Source organism: Micropterus dolomieu, linkage group LG14 (genome assembly GCF_021292245.1).
Source record: "Micropterus dolomieu isolate WLL.071019.BEF.003 ecotype Adirondacks linkage group LG14, ASM2129224v1, whole genome shotgun sequence".
NCBI classification, from domain to species: Eukaryota; Metazoa; Chordata; class Actinopteri; order Centrarchiformes; family Centrarchidae; genus Micropterus; species Micropterus dolomieu.
Window position 1 is genome coordinate 20762791 of NC_060163.1, and position 20737 is coordinate 20783527.

Here is a 20737-nt window from a genome sequence, read left to right on the forward strand (position 1 = left end):
CACACACACAGTAGTTGCAATACACCATAATGTCACAGAATGGACAGAGAAGTGTTCTAATGAAAAACCTTAAGTCTTCACATGCATCAGAGATTTGGGATGGATAATTTGGAATATGAAATTCTATAATTATCTGATCAAAAGGCTCTGAACGTCAAAATATGGCAGAGCACTTGATGACAACTTTTGAAATGTTGTACACAATTATGTACCCACTAACCTAGCCCTCACCCAAGCAGATGCATGGACGTTTACTTGTCACATGTTTGTGTGTAGTCCTGTGTGCATGTCATGTATTCACTCAACTTTAATATCATATGTGAACATGCAACACCAAACCAGCATTGCCCATCAGAGATGCCTCACTGCTTCAAGAACTATAGGCTATGCAGCTCAAGGGAAATTGCCTTTTATAGGGATCAAGGCTGGCAAATTATACCAAGAACTAAATGATAGAACAGACATTTTAATGTATAAAATGGACTGGGAAAACAGTCGACAAAAGATTGTGTAAATTGTCTCCATTACTGTTGTCCATATGGTTTATCTTTAGAAAACATTAAACATGTGGAGGCTGTCCCTCTGGGCCTGTAGACAAATTACCCACTATTGATTTCCAGTCACTTAAGCCAGGAGTCCCATTACATGTCATGTGTTGTATGTGGTGGGTATTAAGAAGAGAAAACAAGATCAGAATGAAGAATCCCATGCTTTATCATTCATGAGTTGATCTCAAGACTTGATTCAGTACACTTTCAAAGGACATCTCATCAGAAATATATTGTACATTATTGATTTGCTTTGGATGATGAGGAGCTGCTTGTCACCTGTAGCTCAGTGAAGAACTGGAAATGTGTATGTTCGATTGTGTGTCGATGTATTTGTCACATGGTAACATTTTGCTTGTCATGTTGCTTTCTGTGATGGATATTTTTAATCATGATATGACAGCACAAGCATATAATGATCCTATTAGAATAATAGCACACATCAATCCATCATGATCCCTCAAACAAATAAGTAATTAGGCAGTCAAAAGTAATAATTTGCTGCTGTTACTGCCTTTATTAATATGGGACTGAATGTACAAGCAAGCTGTCGAGGTCTTACAAGTGTTCCACAATGGTTTAAGTGAACTCATTACCGAAAGTAAAGTGACATCAAACTGTAATAAGGGGGTGATGACCTTTTCATAAGCTCCAAACAATTCAGTGAGAATAAAAACATCATTACAAGTGAGCCATGACACACTGTGCTATGCATCTGCTTTTATTATGACTTGCAAAATAATTGTTGCGTGACGTGATGTAAAAGACATTTTTAGATCGTCGTTGCAAATCATTTGCCGTGTTTAGCAGAGAAATAACATAAACCCAAATAGCAAGAAACATCTTTTTAAATTCTAATTAAAATATTTAAAGGCATTGATGCTAGTTATAAAAGATGTGTGTCATTAGCGGCTCATTCCAGATTTATGATGCTTTATGATGTATCATGATTTACTGTCATGCAGTTAGTGTATAATTACAATGTCCTCATGACGTGGGGGTTTATAATTTTACTGTATAACTAGCAATTTAGGTAAAATGTTATTGGAGTTAACCTTGGGCGGCACAGGTTTGATGTTATTATGGGACCACTCACTATAAAGTGCACTGCAGCCATCTTCAATCAGGGATGATAGTTTTGCCAATCATCCCCTTATATCCTGTCATCTTTCCCTCCCTCTTTTTCTGTCTTTTGGTCTTTCCATTCTTTCATCCTCTCCACGCTCCCTTCGTTACTCCTACTCCAACCCACTTCGTACCTATTCCTCCCTCTTTCTCAGGTCCCTCTATCCGTCTCCCTGCCACTCCTCCAGCTAATCATTTCTCCTGAGTGGGGCTAATTAAAGGGGATCTGACAGAGTGCGCTGACCACAGGAACATCAATCAATCTCTGTCCAACACAGTGAGCCCCCGCTGACTCCCCCAACCTGCTGCCAACGCGCACAGCTCCCCAAAGGTTAATTGTATTCATTATATAAGGGACAGAGCAAAAGAGGGAGAGAGTGAAAATACTGTCCAAAGTCACCCTGAAGGTTCTGGCTCTGGGATAAATTCTCGGTAGGCCTCAGCGAGGTTAAACTTGGATCACCAACACCACCTGTCAGCTATCTCTCTTAACGTCTGCTTTTTCTCCACCCAAACACTGATGTGACTAACATTTTAACTTTTTTTCCATCTCCCTTCAATCTACGCATAACACATGTGCATAATTGTACTAATTTAGCTGATGGAAAATATGAAAAGAGTCACACATCATTAATAGAGCCTCCTGATTAGTTGATTAAGCCTTAACAGACTTTGGGCTAAAACTCATTTAGTCCTTCAGGTCCAACTGACGCTGCTGCTAATGAGGTTTGATACCGCTTCATTTTTTGTTATAGATATTAACAGCCTTCCACCACACCCAACCATTTGTTATTGTAGCACTACTTCCATTTGTTAGCAGCCACTTCCACAGCCCAAACGCAGCTTTCTAGATGTTTTCAAGGTATCAAAATAAGAAAGGTGAAACTTTGCTTTATGCTGACATTCATAATCTAGCTTATTAGCCTAATAATCAAACTGAATTTCCAATTTGGATTCACTGTATACATTGAGCCTGATAGCATGTTCATGTTGGAAGACTGCAGTTCGGGAAGAGGAATTGTCTTGTTTGGTTTTTCCCTAAACAATTAGTACTAAATGGTGTATCCATTTTCCTTTGACACGGAAACTGTTGTTGCTAGGATCAATTATCAGATTTTTTCACACAAGTTTTAGAAATGTGCATATTCAAGAGTTGTTATTTCTGTTAATTAACTTCCATATTTGTGCAGCTGTCAATTTCATCCACACTTTTTTGTCGCCATTTTTTTGTTGGATGGATGTAGTTATGCTATATAGGATGAAGACATTCCCGTTCTTCATTCCCTGTACAACGTGCAGTTGTGTCTCCAACTGGGAGAAATAAATGTCAATGAGCACAACACCAGAACTATTTGAATTTCAGACGTCAGTAACCAGGCTACGAACAAGCTATGTGTCAATGTCCCCTTTTCTTGTGAGTGTTAAAGCAAACAAACTGGTGGCTGCAATGAATGGGTCAGTGATTTTGCAGGTTGAAATGTGGCCAGGAATTGTGTTTCCTGACACATACTGTAAATAACACATACAGACTGGTAATAAATCAAAAGAAAAACCTGAACAGAGAGGATAACCAAAAGAATGTCAATGTTCACACTTTAATAAGTATGAGTTTGGCGCTCTCTACCACCATCATCAAAACACCAAATGACAGAATATACAGCACATTAAAGTTAAGTGTTGGGGATTTTTCTTTAATTTGTCACCCATCAGTATGTATATATTTGATCAGTGTAACAACAAGTAACATTACTCTGAACAACCTTGAAGACATATAGATACCTGGTCCTACTTTCAGGATGTCAGCCTGGTCAAAAGACTTAAAAAGATAGTCTCGTTCTCTGTTGGCAGGTCTGATAAAATAGTTTAAGGTTTCCTTCAAAAAACTATGTGTTTGATTAGCTAATTTTATACAGCCTCTCAGAAAGAAAAATCATTCATCTTGCTTATTTTCTCTTTAGCCATCTGCATTCTGTAAAAACGTGTGAAAAACGATAAATTCTTTTAGAATCTGTTAATGTCAACATATGTTGTAAACATTACTGCCCTTGAAACAACATTTAGTCATTTAAAATATCACTTTCTAATCCTGTTCTGAATGGATTATTTTTTTAAAGCACTTTTGGTAATTAAAAAGAACCGATAAGAGTACTGATAAAGAACCAATCAGAGTACTAGTATGATAGGACTGATATTTGAACTCAACTGCCAGACAAATAAACCCCCCCTGGGTTTATTTATTACTAATTTCTCTTGCATTGAAATGCCTTCACCCTTGCCTAGTCATATAGCATTTTTTCCTGACTTCTTCTTTGGCTGTTTCTCAGCCATCTCTTCTTCTTGACAATGCCTAGAGTCCAGCACATTTGAATGTGCTGGTGTAGAGAAGTCTCTCTCCCACTGCCCCCATCACTCCTGAGCACAAGCACTAACTGTTGCTGATTGGTTGGAACAATTGGTTGTGTGGCAAGGTTCACAACTTCCTTTGCACTTTCCATTTACAGAACCAGGGCTGTTTTTTTTCACAGCACACTAAACAGAGAGCTAGCAAACCGTGAGGAAAAATTCATTGAATTTAACAAAAAGTGTATTGGATAACAATCATTTACAATGCCTTTAAGTAACTATAGTAAGTTATTTTTTATGTAGCTCTCATGTTAATGACTAAAAGTAGTAAGAAATTGTTTATAAAAAAATCTGTCAATGGAAAAACATCTTTACTGATTATCCTAATTTTCTGGTGAACCCCACCTCAAACCCACCTGAGTATCGTTCCTCCAGTAAAACATGGCCATTTCCACAACTGCGTATCACTGAAGGCTACACTCAGACATTATGCCTGGCAGTGCACTAACCACTCTTCAGCACATATTCTGTGGGAATGTGACAGCAAAGATGGCAAGAACCCATACTAGTGGCAACTGTTTCACCTCCCACAAGAAGTATTTATTTTGACAAGAATGTGTTCCGCAAGAGTGATTCGAATAAAACATGTCCAACTCGCTGTAGGCTAATTCACAACTTCTGCATGTTGTGCTGCCATTTAATGTGCCATTAGAGACTGTCTGTACAACCACTTTAACAGTTGGCCGCTCCACGTATCTCCCACTGCACCACCATTTATTAGTTATTGGAAGGCTGTTATAGAGTTGATGCCTGGTGTTTAGAGATGTCTGGATCCCTGATCTCTCAAATAAATAACTTGAATATCTCAAAATAAAATAAATACATTTTATATCCCGGTGCTGTTGACTTTAGAGATGGCAATTTGAATGGCTACTTAAAATCATTGCCATATCTTTACTGTAATTTATAGTATAGCAATTTAAGATGAAAATGCGTATGTATTATAATTTCAGAGGAGGGTTTGCAAAATAAATGAGAGCCAGTATTGACATCACCAGATGTGGCTCAAGATACAACATGCATCAAGTCAGTAGTTAGTAAACACAGTACAGTTCCTGACACAGAGCAGCTTTATGTTACGCTGCCTCCACATGGCAGGGAGGCAGTACTGCCACCACAGCTGGACACTGAAGTCAAGGTCATGTGGAAGAGTGTCAACTGCTGGAGACATACAGCTTCAACCTTTGTCCCAGAGGGGTTTGTGAATATGTGTGTGTTTGCATAAAAGAAATTTAAAGCAAGTTTGTTGCCTGTGCCGGCCTATGTACGTGCGTGTGTCTTGGGGGAAGGCTTCTCTGTGGTAGCTGGGTTAGCCTCTTGAGCATCATTATCATTGGAATAAACAACAGCTAAGCTCCGTTGTCCTCTGTGCCCTTGTTCCTCTATTAGATGGTCTTAAGTTTGTGTGTGAGTGCAATTTTGTGCCTTTTCACGTTCATGCTTACAAATTTGCAGATGCCCCGTGTTTGTGCACTTACATAAGTACCCTTTTGATTTCTACTTTTGTTTTAATTAGTTTACCAGTTTATTGCGATTTAAGAGAATCTTCATCCGTGTCTTCTGTGTGTCTGTGCTTATTAAAGGTACCTAATCCCTTCATTGGACCGCTCCCATGCTGGCTTCTACCGCTGCATAGTGAGGAATCGGGTGGGAGCCCTTCTACAGAGACGCACTGAAGTACAGGTGGCCTGTAAGTATCCACACAGGATGCAGGTGAAACACAAATGAATGGGCCCAAATTGATGAATAAAAAGGATGGATGATAGATAGATTCAGAGAGAGAGGGTTTTTGTGTGTGTGTGTGTGTGTATGTGTTTGACTGCCTGCAGAGTACACAGTATGCCCACACTCTGTTTGGTTGCCTTTGTATCAAGGACTGACTAGGGAGGGACAGATGCTGGCAGGGTGAAAGATCTACCTGCATATCATTCGTAGTGTTATCAACCCGGACAGCTGTTCCACTCAGCATTCTCATTAGATTGATATTGTTGCCATGGTTGTTTTTAACTTTGCTTCATTTCAATAAGACCGCCGCTTATTTCATTCTCTCTTTTGTCAACAACATCTGGCGTTTCTGGTGAAAATGGGGCTCAGTTGCGCCGTGTGTCTGTAAATTTCCAGCACCACTTTTAGGCTGCTCAGCTCCCTCATCTTGTTAACAAGCTATTATAAACACACCGCAGAGGTGTCTGGAGTGTTGTCACATCGGATCCACCCCCATATAGGCACAACCATCCTACGCCCATTATCCCGCCTTCTCAGTGTATGCCAGATTCATTGGCTTCCCCTTGTTCCAGCGACATTTGAGTGGATGTGACACACGGCTGTACCTGACTGAACAATGCAGCCAACCAGGCGTGAGAGAGAAAGGGATGGGAGGGAGACAGTGAGGGCCTAACAGTCCCACTGGTCCACTTCTTCAGTATTGGGCAGACATACTGTTGCTGTAGCCAACTGCTTCTTTCTGCATTTGCTGTCTCCAGCAGTGTGACCCTTGTGCTGCTCCCATCGCTGTTTCTTTTTGACGTTGCTTTCCTTCCTCTCTCTCGTCTGTTGTCTGGCCACCACTGTTTTCTGTTTATTTCTTGGCTTCCACCCCACTCTTATTCTGTTTCTCTTTATTTCCACCTCTTCCCATTTCCATAAGTCTCTTCTTCCCCCTCATCAGTTGCTCATGAAGGGGTATAGACTGTGAGGCAAGTTAAAAAGGAGAATTAAGGACACTTGCAGAAGAAATGGATGAGATAGACAAGGGAGGGAGAGAAAACAAGATAAAATAGGAAAGATGGGAGAATTTCTTTTGCAAGCTCCATTAAGGCAGCACAATTTGGATTGCGGAGACACACCTCGGAGAAAGGGAAACATGCCGAGGAATTAGAGTTTAGGGGAAGGGAGGAGTACATCACATTGCCGAAACTGCAGATCAAAGTCGGGATTTGCACACTTCCCAGATTTTCATTTAAGCTAAGCGCCACAGCTGCACTGCAAAGCCAGATTACCTTTTTTATTCTCTCTGAAAAAGAGCGAGAGAGAGAGAAAAATAAGATTGCCATCGATGCACAACTACTCCAACATCCCCAGTTCAAAGCCCCATACCTTGATCCCTACATTTTTTTATTTCTAAACTGTGTTAGAACTTAATTGAGTGTTTGATGTTATGTCCAAATGATTTCAGCAGAGTTTTCTTAATTGTTTCCCTTGAATTGAAGAGAGAAATATATGATCCTTTCCTTACCTCTCATGGAAAAACAATCTTAACATATTCTACTGTCACTTCTTCAAAACCAAAGTCTGCACTTTCTCTTTCAGACAGCATTGGAGGAAGGAAGTATTGACTGCTTGTTACTGCTGTCCTATAAAGGTTTACAGTCAGTATCAGCCAATATGATTGCAGAAAATTGCACAGTTGAGATCAAAACAACAATTGAAGTTAGGGCTGATTGACGTGAAATCCATCAAAAATTCCAAACCTGCCCATAGATCTCACTTACAAATGGGCAGAGCATGGAGCAGGAATATTAGCGCAGTATTTTTGTCAGCTTTTAAGATATAATGAAGCAGGGGAGGAATAAAACCGCTGTAACAAATGAAATGTATTTGGAGATAATAGAATAACGGCAGCACTGGTCATCTACTATGTTGAGTAATGCACGCGTTTAGAGTGTGATCAAGATTGATTGCCCTCGATGCATCCGCACAGGAGGATACGCAATATGAATATGAGTCAATTTAGTGCCCCTTCTGTGTCCCTCTGAGAGTCATTACATCTTGGTTCCTTCTAGCCTTTCTTGATGTACTGTGGAAACCATGGCAACAACACTGCTCTGTCCATCAAAGTGGCTCGATGTAACATTTCAGTACAGAAATCAGATGGCAAATGCTCTGTGGGCACCAAAAGTCAGATTCAAGAAAGAAAGGGAAATTTGTGCCTGTGATTTTAGGTACCTTTTTCCTTTCTAACTCTTCTGTGTTATTGTGCTCTATTGTTTGTTTGTTTTCCTGTAGTTATGGGCAGTTTTGAGGAAGGTGAACGCACCCAGTCAGTCTCTCAGGGAGAGGGTGCCGTTATCCCAGCGCCGCGCATTCGCAGCTTCCCCCAGCCACAAGTCACCTGGTTTAGAGATGGGCGCAAGATTCCACCCAGCAGTCGCATGTAAGTCCTTTTATTTTTTTTTGTTTTACTTGTTTTTGTTCCCATGGGGTCTTTTTTGTGCTTCACTTTGTATTTGTGTTTGGTCCCGTGAATACCTTTTGGTGCCTTGTTTGTTGCTGGGGATCTTTGACCTACCTGTCGTTTGTCATTCATCTTGCATTTTGTGCTAAAGGGGGGTTTGAATTTCTCCTGTACAACAAGGCCCAAGACCAAAGCAGTTTTGGCACTGTGTGAAATGAAATCATTCCTTTATTCTTTATTTTTATTTGAAAAGAAAACCTAAACCAATCGTTTTTATTTCAGCTTATCTATGTCTGTTTCTCTTAATTTTGGTTTCAAAGTGGCAGGCTATGTCTTTCTGAGGCCACTTATCAATGTTTGCCAGCCAGCAGCGGCAGTGTTTTTTCAGGCGCCATCAGCACCTGATGATGCTAGCAACCACTGGAGCTGTTGTTTTGTTTTCCCATTCTGTTCATTTAAAATGGAAGTGTGTAAATGGAAAGGTGGATTGGGAAAGAGTTGCACTCCAAGACAGGAGCAATAGCCAATTTTGGTACTTGTTCCTGTGTGCTCCAATTATAGACGCAATGGACACAAATTATATTGATATATTCAGGCTTATATATTATTAAAACAATACTCCACCAATTTAGCATTGCAATCCTGTAACATTGTCAGATTCACGATTATACATATCTTACTTCCCAAAACCTGGCACCTACATTATTCACAATGCAACTTAACCAAGAAGGCTCATTTGCTAGTACTGTCTAATGTAGCCTTGAGCTGCTAGCCTGGAGCAGAGCACTGGTGGAGCTCCTCATTTAAGAATAGTCTGAATTGTCTCCAAGAATATCACACTTTTTTCACAGTAGCCATATTCATATTATAGTTCCCTCTATCCTGTACATCTTCAATCAAGGTGATGGTGCTTCTCTTTCTCTTTTAATGATCAGCTTTTTTGATAGAGCATGTGTACAGGGTTTTTTTCTACACTCAACTCTGTGTTGCTGGTTCTGTGTGGAAATACTATGTGGGTGTGTACCTGTACCATGTGTGTGTTAGAAAGGCACTTATCCCCATCTCATCACATCTGCATTTCTACGCAGTGGGAGGTGACCTTGCCCTTGGTTAGAGTGAATCTTTCTTATCAACTCCTCATCATCAGTAATCATACCCTGACCTAGAATGACAATGAGACAAGTGCCCAGACTGGCTGTGAAGCTGAAGGCTGTGGATGGCCGTGGATAGGCTGCTCGCTTCGATTTTGTTTCGTCTTGTGGAAATCTGGATTACTTTGGAGAAGTCGTTAAGAAAAAAGGTCAAACAACAGTGACATGTTGAGCTCTGTGTGTGTATTAAGGGTCCTGCAAGTTGGTATTTGAAGGGATACTGTTATGAAAGTTTGATGAATTATCACACATTGTCGACAGTTTTGGTGAGAAGAATTCATCAAATATTTCACACACTCTTTCAAGTCTTTATTAGTTTCACATTTCTCCGCTCTCGTTGTCTCATTTCTTCTTTCTATGTCTCTCCCTCTCCTCTCTCCCTCTCACTCCTTTTGTCTCCATTATCAGCCACCTACTGTGTGTACTTGTCTTCATCCTTGCTTCCTACCCTCTAGCTCTGAGAATGCTAATTCTGCATGCACTACCAAGGTCGCTGTGTGCAAATGAGCACTGTTGATAACAGGCAGCCTTTTTTATTGAAAATCATTTAATTGAATTTGATGCTTGCCACTAGCGTTGACTCTGTAGAGGCATCAAAGTCTCACTAGTGGGGGAGACTGAGAGAGCGCCAAAGAGAGAGTTCTGCACCAAACCGCAAATGTTACCCTGATGAAGGCTCTTTCCAAGGACTTGTTCTTTCCGGAGTCAGTCCAGCTGTGAGGTTTCTCTAAACACTGTGCTTCTATGTATAATTGTTATAGTCATTGAGACTGGTAGTTCCAGCTGCAATATATATGCAGTTACAATGTAGAATAGCAGTAAAGGGGGAAAGAAAATTGAAAAAATTATGCCATGGACCACAACAACGCTGACCATTTTCTCTTTTATTTACAATATCTCCTTCTTACTCTGTGCTTTTTCCTCCTTTTTTTGTATCTACCCTCACTGTCCCCTGCTCCTGCTATCCCTCCTCAGGTGTCATAACTTTAATTTGCAGGCTCTCTAGGGGTTTGTCTTGCTTTTTCTTTCTCTTCTCTGCTTAATCACACCTCAGTAATAGAGGAGAGAGGAAATAGAGGTGAGGGGATAACAGCCAGACCCAGAATAACGGTGGTAATCACCTAACTCAACCAATCTAACAAACAGCTAATACAATGTATATTCTCTGCAGGTTGTTGTATTTAACAACATCTTATCTAACTGTATTCACATTGACATTGTGATTTGTTTGGTGTACCACCGTCAACATGCTGGGAGTTGGTTTAAAGTGCATCATACAGTTGGAGGAGGAGTTCTTCTCTTTCCTGAGCTTTTTTTTTGCAGTGGAAAGGTGGCTGAAGTTTGTAAATTTCTCCAGGATGGCACTTGTTGATTGCAAGGACTTTTGTGAGGTGAACTGTGTTTCAGGTCACACTCAGCAAATACATCATTACATTTGAGTCTTTTTTTCGAGGACACCGGTGCGTCTTCATTCCTCAACATCTCATCCCATCGCAGCTCATTTGTTTACCCACAAATTTTAGTTTCTTGTTGTCTAAACTCTGCTGGATATAGCTTTTACATCTGAACACTGGTAATGGAAAACAGGAGCGACAATATAGTTTATGATCTGCATCATCATCATCCTGCTTATTGATAGTCATTAAATTATGTAATTTACCATTAGCCATCTTATTTTACTGACTAACTACAACATGACTTAAATCCAGGTTTCTCAAAACTGGGATAAAGATCTACACAAATAGCTGTCAACAATTTTATGTTTCAAACATTACACTTGAGTATGTGTTTTTAGATTGTAGCATTTGAAGACCTAAGTTTTGCCTGATAGATTACATATTAATAATTCAGCTGAATTATGAATTCAGCTGAATCCAGCTAAATGGGCCTTGCTCTTAAAAGGAATAGAGAAGAAATAAATTATTTTAAAAGACATTTCTTAGACTGACATTAACAAATCTGGTACATTATCAACTTGGAAAGGTATCCAAAATTTAATATGATTTTAAAACCTATCCATCAGGGTTAGGATATATGTAAACTCATTTATTTTACAGTTTATATTATATAGTGTTAATGCAACACACCACGCCCTGGATATGTAAAGGAATCCCACAGGAACTTAGAGAAGACTGCATTTTGCTTCCATGCTGCCAGTTTCCCCCTGGCAAGGCAGCGTCTCACTGTGGCACTGTGTCTGCACTCTCTTTGCCATGTGGCCTCTGCAGCTGTTGTTCTTGGCGTAGGCAAAGACTCCTGTGCTGTCTCCCACAGCACACCCATAAACTTGTGCATTCACTTATTGTAGTTTTTCTCTCTGATGGTCTTTGCTGTGTTCCTCTTGTTTACTGTCAAGAAAATGTGGCCTTGTTTGACTCGATGTTGAAATGTAAAGCTAGGCATTGGTCTTGCTTCCCTGCAGTGAACTGGTTCAGCCTGTGTCCTCATGTCTTTGTTGTGTTGTGATGTAGAGCAAGGAGAAAAAGAACTTATTTAGCACCAGCAGTCATTATTCTTCCCTTATTGAATGGGAATGCATTTGGCAGGGTCTTTTCCATTCAGCTAGCGTGATTTGTTGTGTTATTTTGGAGACTTAATGTGGTGTATAATCAGACGCTCCTTCAGTAAACACAGTGCCAGGAATCTTAGGGCTGCTGGCTAGAAGGTGAGTCTGCCTCTGGATATAGCCTGAATGTAGCCTGTCCTCTCACTATTTCATCTCTGACAACAACTTACTACCTGCTACCTGATTTTCTCTCCCAGAAAATTTCCATTGATACTTGGGCATGGATTTATCTGCATTACACTGAAAACTACCTTGTAGAGGTGTCTGTTAAGACAGAACACAGAGGAGCCTGACCTGGAGGAGTCAGTGGGAGGACATCCCTGGCAGACACACACATTGCAATTCCCTTGAGTAATCTGCTGTAGCTACTGATCAATTAATGGCCTCTGCCTGTGATGCTCGGGTTCTGTCAGTCACCTATAGATTCCCCATTATTCACAAGGGCCAGTAAATAGCCAAACCCTTCCACTGTATTTCCCTATGACCAACTGCCTAGCATTAGGCATGAACCCAACAAGCTGCAGGTCAAAAGGGATGGGATGTCGAGGAGAAACAGCTTTAATAACAGAGAACAGCACATTAGTATGCACATGGATGCATGAATGAATGAATGTGTGTTTATAGAGCTACTGTATGTTTTTTTTATCATTGATTCATTTGTTGATTATTTAGTATTTATTTACTATTTTTACTGTTTCCCAGAGCCCAAGAACAGGTTTTCAGAATGCTTGTTTTGTCTGACCTACAGTCCAAAACCCAAATATATTCAATATACAATGATAGATAAAATTAGCTAATCTTCAGATTCAAGCAGCTGGAACCTTTTTGATTTTAGATTATATTGTTTTTAGGCAAATATTATATTACCACTGATGAGCAGTTGGGCATATTTTGACCTATTTGACCTTGCAGGATATTTGGGACATCCTTTTTTCCCACTGAGGCTGGTTTTCTGAACACTCAACCAACTGTGAGCAACAGGGAAGCAGAAACTGAACAGTGAGCCACAAATCTCTAGTTCATGCCCCCAGTGAGAAAACAAGTGGCTGTTTTCATGAGCAACACTCCCTTACCTCCTCTCAACTCTCTCACTCCTTCATCCCTCCATCCCCAAGAGCCGTGGCTTTTTCATCACAGCTCTATTGAGCACTAGGGCATGCAGCCTGCTTGCTCTCACTCTGCTTTCTCTCTCTAGCTTTCTTTTGCCTTCATCTGTCTACTGGCAATAGTTTGACTCATACCTTAGCCAGCCATGTGAGCTGCTTGATCCTGTCAACCCCTCTCTCTCTCCTTGGGGAGGCCATCAGCCGACCGGGGCCATTTGTCTGCATGTAATGGAGGTCTGAGGCTGTGGAGCGAGGTTAGGCCTCTCACGGCCCAGTGGAGAGGGACAGCCACGACAGATGCCAGAACACTCCAGAGAGTGCGTGTGTGTATGTGTGTGTGTGTGTGTGATAGAACAGGCAGAGCTCTGTCACACTGTGTCAGTATTGGATTAACTACGCGATAAGATATGCACACAGATTGACAAAGAGAGTGGTTGAACTAGATACAAAGATATGCTCTTAAGCTACTTGTTCAAAACACAGAGTCCAGGGACGGTGTGCTCTTAATTAAAGAGAGCAACCCTGAATCATTGTTTATTAAATTTCCTTGTAATGTAATTTATTAGTACTAATGAAAATTAGAGAAGGGAAGCTGCAAGTGGCAAATGAAACATTCACAACATCTTTCTATTTCAATCAAACATAAATCCTCATTATCATTATTGATTAAATTGCTACAGAATCATTATAAGACTGGCAGTCATCGGAAAGTGCCCCTTGATGATAAACATAAATGAATTCCTCCACAAGAAAGTAACTGCATATGATACAAATACTGCTTTTTGGTGCGAAGAAAAGCTGGGGTTGCACATAAAGCTGCGCACTTGGCCACAATGTTTCTGAGCAGCTGTCCAGCCTGCCAGGCTCTCTTGTGGACTGCAGCTCTTTCTGGAGAATAATAATGGAAGAGGAAATTGAGTGGGAATAAAGAGAGAAAGCATTCAAAGATGCAGGAATGAACATAAAAACCAGACTCAGACCGAGGCATGTTCACACATATCTGATTTGTCCAAATTTCTCAGCTCTGTGGCTTGATAAATCCCCGCACCATGCCGGATACGTGCCATCATTACAAGCAATCCTCAGACAGCTGCTCACACACCACTGGGGGACTGGGGAGTTGAATAAGGATGACCAAAATGCATTCAGACAGAGAATGAGATAGATAGAAAATAAGCAACATGCTAAAACAAGATATTACTCCAGGAAGCTGGTCAAAAAAAGAACAATTTCATTACCTCTTTTCACTAAATTGTTATCTCCCTCATCCTGCTCCCTTGATATTTATGTAAAAACATTCAGGGTAATTGGCTTACTTTTAATTTCTTCCTGCATCATGTGGTCTTTGATCCCTGAGGCCCGGCGAGCACGGGGAGCAGTTAGATCTGCTGAATACGCTGTGTTACAAAGTTTTGTTTGGCCCCCACTGCAGCACCCCTGATTAAAGGCAGAGGAGAGAGAATGCTTAGCAGGGGAGCACATTAAAATCAACTAGCCGGGGGAAAAATTGCTTCCTGCTTCCACTTACATTGATGAAATCACGATTTGCTGTGGAATATGGTGAAATACAGTGCAAACTTCTTATAGTGATCAACTGCGTACATCGATCTAAAAGCTTGACAAATGCTGATACAAATGCTGTTGAAGTAATTTGCTTATAGTAATTAAGTAGTCCGCTTACAGTTTGCAAGCTGTCATATGCTTTGGCTCTCCTCTAACTTTTTTGTACATGATTTTGGGACTACCTCAGTGCATAAAGACCGTCCCCACCTGCTCTCCCAACGTAAGTTCACTGTGTGTTAAGCTGATGATACACGGAGCAACCTTTAGAGCAATGGTGCTGGGCAATGTTGCTGTCAATGATAATGAGTAAAGACTGCTACCGTAATCCCCTTCTCCTGCCACTCTGCCACCCTCCCCGCACCACTGCTATCCATTGAAAACATAGTCGGACTTGCCACCAACAAGATTGCCCAGCAACATTGCTAAAAAAGTTGCCCTGTGTATCATCAGCTTCAGTTTGTGTGCGCGTTCCTATACTGTACTCACATTGCCGTGGCTCAGTGAGTTATTTTGCCCTCCCGTTCCTGCTCTGCTGGCGTTTTGGGACTTTTACAGTGTGTAATTATTGTACCCGCTCTCTCACAGCAGCAGAAATGTTACGTGAGTGGAGTGTAATGCTTTCACCATGACAAATCAGACATTAGAGTTCCACATTTAAATCAGTAAATAGAGAGGCTGTCTGTTTCATTACTGTATATTATATTAATGTATAAAAATGTCAATTAGATGGTAATCTGCAAAACAAATAAAGAAAAAGGAATCAACCGCTTACTGATCAGTTTGACCCGGACAGATAAGGTGATCACTATAGCTAAGTAGTTTCCACTTTATTAGTTAAAACTTATTAGTTAGTGGTGTTCAGAGGGAAAGGAAATTGAGAAAAAAAAACACCTAGAGCTTGTAAGATCACCTCATATAATACTTGACATTATCACAGAGAGAAAAGGCTGTCTCCTCCAGGTCATATAACGCACTGCATCCTTTAACTTAGCAGAACTACCCTGTATTTTCATCTTCAAGGGTTTCTTAAATGACAGGTAAAGAAGTTAAGCCCTGGATTGTGTCCCCGTTTTAGAAAGATCCTGCGAAGTCACCGGGGATTCAGTCAGCGCTTTGGACACTTCCGTTCTGCCCACATCCCTGAAGGGATCCATAATTCATGGCTGTGCGTCCAGGATGTCACCGCTCCAGCGAGCTAGCATTAAATATTTACCACAGATCATAAGCTGCAGCCATTGAGGCCTGCCAGCCCCTTTAGGAAGACTGTTTTCAGTCTCAGTATGTACGGAGAATCCCAAATGAGCCCACTGACTGGTGCTGCTTTGAGATATTTGACAATCAATCTGTCTGGAGATCAGTCTCATAAGTCATCATACTGTAACACCAGAGGTTGCTATATGCATCATACACATCATATTACTGTCTGTGCTTTGTAAAATGCTTTTCCTGCATGCTCTGTGGAGCTACAGTACTGGTTTGGAAGGTTTGTGTACGCCTGTATATATTTTTTGTATGTGCTTGTGAGCATTTTCTTTCCCTCTGTCTCAGTTTCTCATCAGCTCTCCTGCTTCCTTGATAAGGCACAGCAGGTACTTAGATCCCCAACTGATGAGATGGAGGTTCGGGTGGAGAAACAAGTGGATGGAGAAGTGGAGTGGGTTAGATTGATGGAGGAGTGAGAGAGGAGGTCATCAACTGTGAAATAGAAACAGGAACATGGCAGAAATTTACACAACAGGGGTCTTAGTTTCTATACTTGTGTGCTTGTTGCACACAAGTGTAGGTCTTTGTTGGTTATTGATGACTAAGGTAGCTGTTTTTCCAGATTTAGTTCTGCCAATAGATCTGGGAACTTGCAAAAACATCAGTGAGAAAATAAAACAGAAATGTCACAGAGTACAGAGGAAGGGTCAGAGCTGTTTCTCATTAGTATTCTTACGAAAGACCAAGCTTCCAGATTGGCCAGTGACTTTCTTTTTTTTCTTTTGATTTGTATTTACATTAAGTGTGTGACCATGCCTGTGTCTTCAGGTGTGTCACAAATGTAAGAAATGTGCATTTTTTTTGTTAATAAATAGATCAGTTTATTCCCAAATGTGTGTCTGTCAGGCCAGATAACCAAATATCGCTTCTGCACATGACCACATTGAGCATCTGGTGGAATGGATGGAGTGAAGGAGAGTGGGGAAGTAGAACAGAATTGTAGATGGAGGGATAAGGCCAATGGAAAGATATATGTGGGGGAAGGCACCCAGTTGGAACGGGCTATCTACCTCCAGATTGTTGAACAGGCACAGATAATAAGGAAATATTGATTGTAAACATAGTCAGGGGGCTGTAACATGAGGCGGCAGAGTGGCGGGGTGAAGGTTTTTCCCTCACTGGTTGCTACATTGACGAGGGAGGACTTCATAGAGACAACAAGACACCAGGTATTTGCTCCTATAGGACACCTGCTGGAAAATGGATCAGTGTTCATTTATCCAGGCATCATTTCATCAGCCGACAAGGCAGATGCAATTGTTTCATGCCAAAAGTGGTTGGCTGCCAAAATGCAGGCCACAGGATGCAGAGGGGTACAAATAGCCAATTAAAAGTGCTGGGTTATTACGCAGAGCTATCATATTTCAGAACGGACCGTAAGGAGAAGTATGAACAGGAGAGGTTGTCAATATTTCTGCCTTGCTCACTCAGCACCAACATATTGTTTACACATCGTAAATCGATATAACTAATGCAGCTTGAACAGTGTAATTAAAATGTTAAAATGTTTAATGCCCTTTTCAGCCGTGGGATCAAGTGCGGACACACAACTTCAAACATATTTAGCACTAATTAGGCAGTCCAGCCTTATCTTTGAAGGCTGAAAATGTATATTTTATGTCTAAGGAGCTTACTCTGAGGCACTTGATTCTGAAAGAGAAACAAGAGTGTGTGTGTTTTTTTTTAATTGTCAGTCTCACTGGATTCCTTACACCTATCTTTATTTCTCCTCCCCATTATCTTCTGTACGCAAAATATCGTAAAATACCTTCTTAAAAATGCTCTACTTGTCTTGTTGTTCCCACCTCAGTGCCATCACTCTTGACAACACGCTGGTTATCCTGTCCACGGTGGCACCAGATGCCGGGCGCTACTATGTCCAAGCGGTAAATGACAAGAATGGAGAGAACAAGACCAGCCAGCCCATCACCTTGTCAGTAGAGAGTGAGTAAACACATACTGAATACACACATACTGCAATCAACTAATTATGCCAGGAGAGGTAACAGGTATATATGTACTGTAAGATCTTGCAGCATCTATAGTGGAAAGCAAGTATGAACATTCAATCCCTACTACAGTACAGTACTTCAGTAAATGTACGTAGTTACATTCCACCTCTACAAACAATATCTGGCATCGAGCCCAATTTTTTTCAAGTCATTAGTCGTCAATTGACCATTTATATGCCAACATTTACTGTGTGTGTGATCAGCTCACCCGGTAGTGCACAGGATTCTGGGTTGTGTATCGCCAGGCAGAGGAAATTCCTGCTTTTCTCATTCAGGGGAAACCGCGATCTCACGTTTTCTGATGTCTTTTTCAGTGTGTCAAGCAAGCCAGAGACTTTTGATTTTCCTTGACTGAGATCTGTTTCAGCACCAGCCGCTATAATTATTTTTTTGCCGCTATCAAAGTAATCTGGCCATGGGCCAGATATTATTGCTGGCGGGCCATGATGGTGTAACATATGATGGTGTAACATACTAATACATACTGAGTTTTTTCATTAGTGAAATGTTGAATGCAAGACTTTTACTTGTAATGGAGTATTTTTACATTGTAGTATTGCTATTTTTCCTCAAGTAAAGGATTTGAATACCCCTGCCACTGCTGTGCAATATCTAAGAAGCTCAACTTTTGACCAGATGATCAGATTTAATTCCACTGCACCAAAGTGTATCTGTAGCCATATTTACACATTGTTGCAGATGTACACACAGGAAGAGAAAGCTACTGGGAGAGGAGCACAGACAGACTGTTCTGCTGCCAAGTAGTTCTTAATATTCACCAGCATCCTTAGCTCCCACAACAAAAAATACAATACACACAAATCTAACCAATTCAGTTGGCTTCAGCTCAGCAGAGTGAAATATAAGAGAAACCTAACAGACAGCATCTTATGACATGGTAGACTGGAGTTCAATATGGAAGTGAATGAGGAGGGTGAGGGGAAGATATTACAGTTGACAACACAAGGGAGCAGAAATAGCCTGTGGCACATATGGAGAACAGAGGCAGAGTTGATTATACTAGTGGTAGAACACACAGACACACACACACACAGGTTAGATAGAGAGCCTTGTGGGAGGTCTCCACTTGGCAGGTCTCAGAAAATCAGACCACACGTGAAGATGAACATGCGCCACGTATGCACATGCAAACACACACATGCACACATTGATGTACAGGCTGCTGAGAGCCAGTACTTAGAGTTGTGTGTTTCAGGGAGTGCTTGCATTTTACTGTAAGTTCCTGCGTATCACTCAATATCTGCTACAGAAGCTGTTCCAGCGACGCCTCTGACAATGCCCATTACCCATGGACTTTCCTGACAACAGACAATACTTGCCTAAGACTTGGCGAAAGCGAAGGTCAAGGAGAACTCTGAGGAGACTAATGTTGCTCATGTTAAATACTCAACTTCAGCAACACCAAAATATTAGGCTGGTTTGTCAGTGACATTGTTTAGCTACTAATCTCAAAACAGAACAGATTTTTTTTTTAAATACTTCAACATTTTGGGACATAAACTCATTTGAGTAAAATCATGGGATTGATATTCCTTCTGTGCATTGAATACGTAGCTTGGGTCAGTACATGTTTAGCTTAGTTTAGCATAGACTAGAGACAGAGGTAAACAGCTAGCCTGACTAGGTCCAAAAGAAAAAAATAAGCTTAACTCCTTTAAAGCGGCCTTATTGTGACAATAAAAAAATCTTAAGAGTTGTTGGTATTATTCTTTTATCAATTTACACAGACCTGGCTGGCTAGGCTAACCATGTCCCCAGGTCCCTATTTACCACATGAGATTGATATTAATCTTTTGATCTTACTCTTTAAAAGACAGCAAATAAGTATATTCCCCAAAATGCTGAACTACTCCTTTAAGTGCACGTCTCATACTAAGAAACTTGGAACTTACAGCAGGTTGGTCCAATTAAAATATGCAGCAGTGTTTTCCCGGTGACTGGCAGTCAAACCTTGGTGTTGTTTAAGTTTGTGTGTGTGTTTATGGGTGCACACATGGCCTGCACACAGCATCTAATGGCCAAGATTGGTAAGATTGAGACAGCCCCTGTAGCTACATCTGACATGTGCCGCCACAAGCACACTCCCAGGGCTTGATGGGATTGACGGATCAGTGCGAGTTTATCACAGACATGACACTTCTCAAGCAGCACACGCACACTATGCTATCACTGCCATGGGCTGTCTGTCTCTGATGCTTACAATATACACACACACACACACACACACACACACACACACACACACACACACACACAAGCCTATTCACCCCTTCAGCTTCATGTTTGTCAGGCAGTATTTTTCTATCCCTGTTTCTGGTTCTACAGCAGACATCTTATTATACACAATCAGTGCACTGTCTCATCCTATTTGTCCCATCTCTCTGTCAGAACTCAGATATAGTGTGTGCAGTGGTCAGTTTCAATATGTCACACCGATGAGCAACCACAAAGTGCACTGGGTGGAAGTGAAATGTATAGGACACCACTGTCTAGAGAAACTCACTAGATCTGTGAGCAGGCTCACAACATTCTGCCTCCAGTGAAGATATCTAGTTCTATTTATCTGTCAAGATAATTGCCCTCTGCTTAACTTCTCCATGTATGTTGTGTTTTTGTTGGGGTGTGTGTGTGTGGCGACCTGTCTGTCTGTATGTCTAGATGTTGGAGGTCCAGCAGACCCCATTGCCCCCACCATCATCATCCCTCCCAGGAACACTAGTGTGGTTACTGGCACCTCAGAGGTCACAATGGAGTGTGTGGCAAACGCCAGGTAAACATTGTTGCACTGCAGGGTCATAGATCAGT

General features: G+C 41.1%; 1 protein-coding gene across 10 annotated transcripts in view; it reads left to right on the top strand.

Annotated features, from left to right (window-relative positions):
* sdk2b (sidekick cell adhesion molecule 2b) overlaps positions 1-20737 on the top strand; it is a 266687-nt gene that overhangs the window by 198137 nt on the left and 47813 nt on the right. For 9 of the 10 annotated variants that reach the window (XR_006828236.1, XM_046069903.1, XM_046069906.1 and 6 more), the window contains 4 exons: positions 5660-5766; positions 8082-8229; positions 17710-17843; positions 20591-20702. Coding sequence is in view for 9 of the 10 variants with exons in the window: in XM_046069903.1 (XP_045925859.1) it covers positions 5660-5766; positions 8082-8229; positions 17710-17843; positions 20591-20702 (501 nt within the window). In the remaining variant the exon portion in view is untranslated. Of the gene's footprint in view, positions 1-5659; positions 5767-7952; positions 7974-8081; positions 8230-17709; positions 17844-20590; positions 20703-20737 lie in introns of those variants that run through there. The other variant, XM_046069910.1, reaches the window with a different exon arrangement.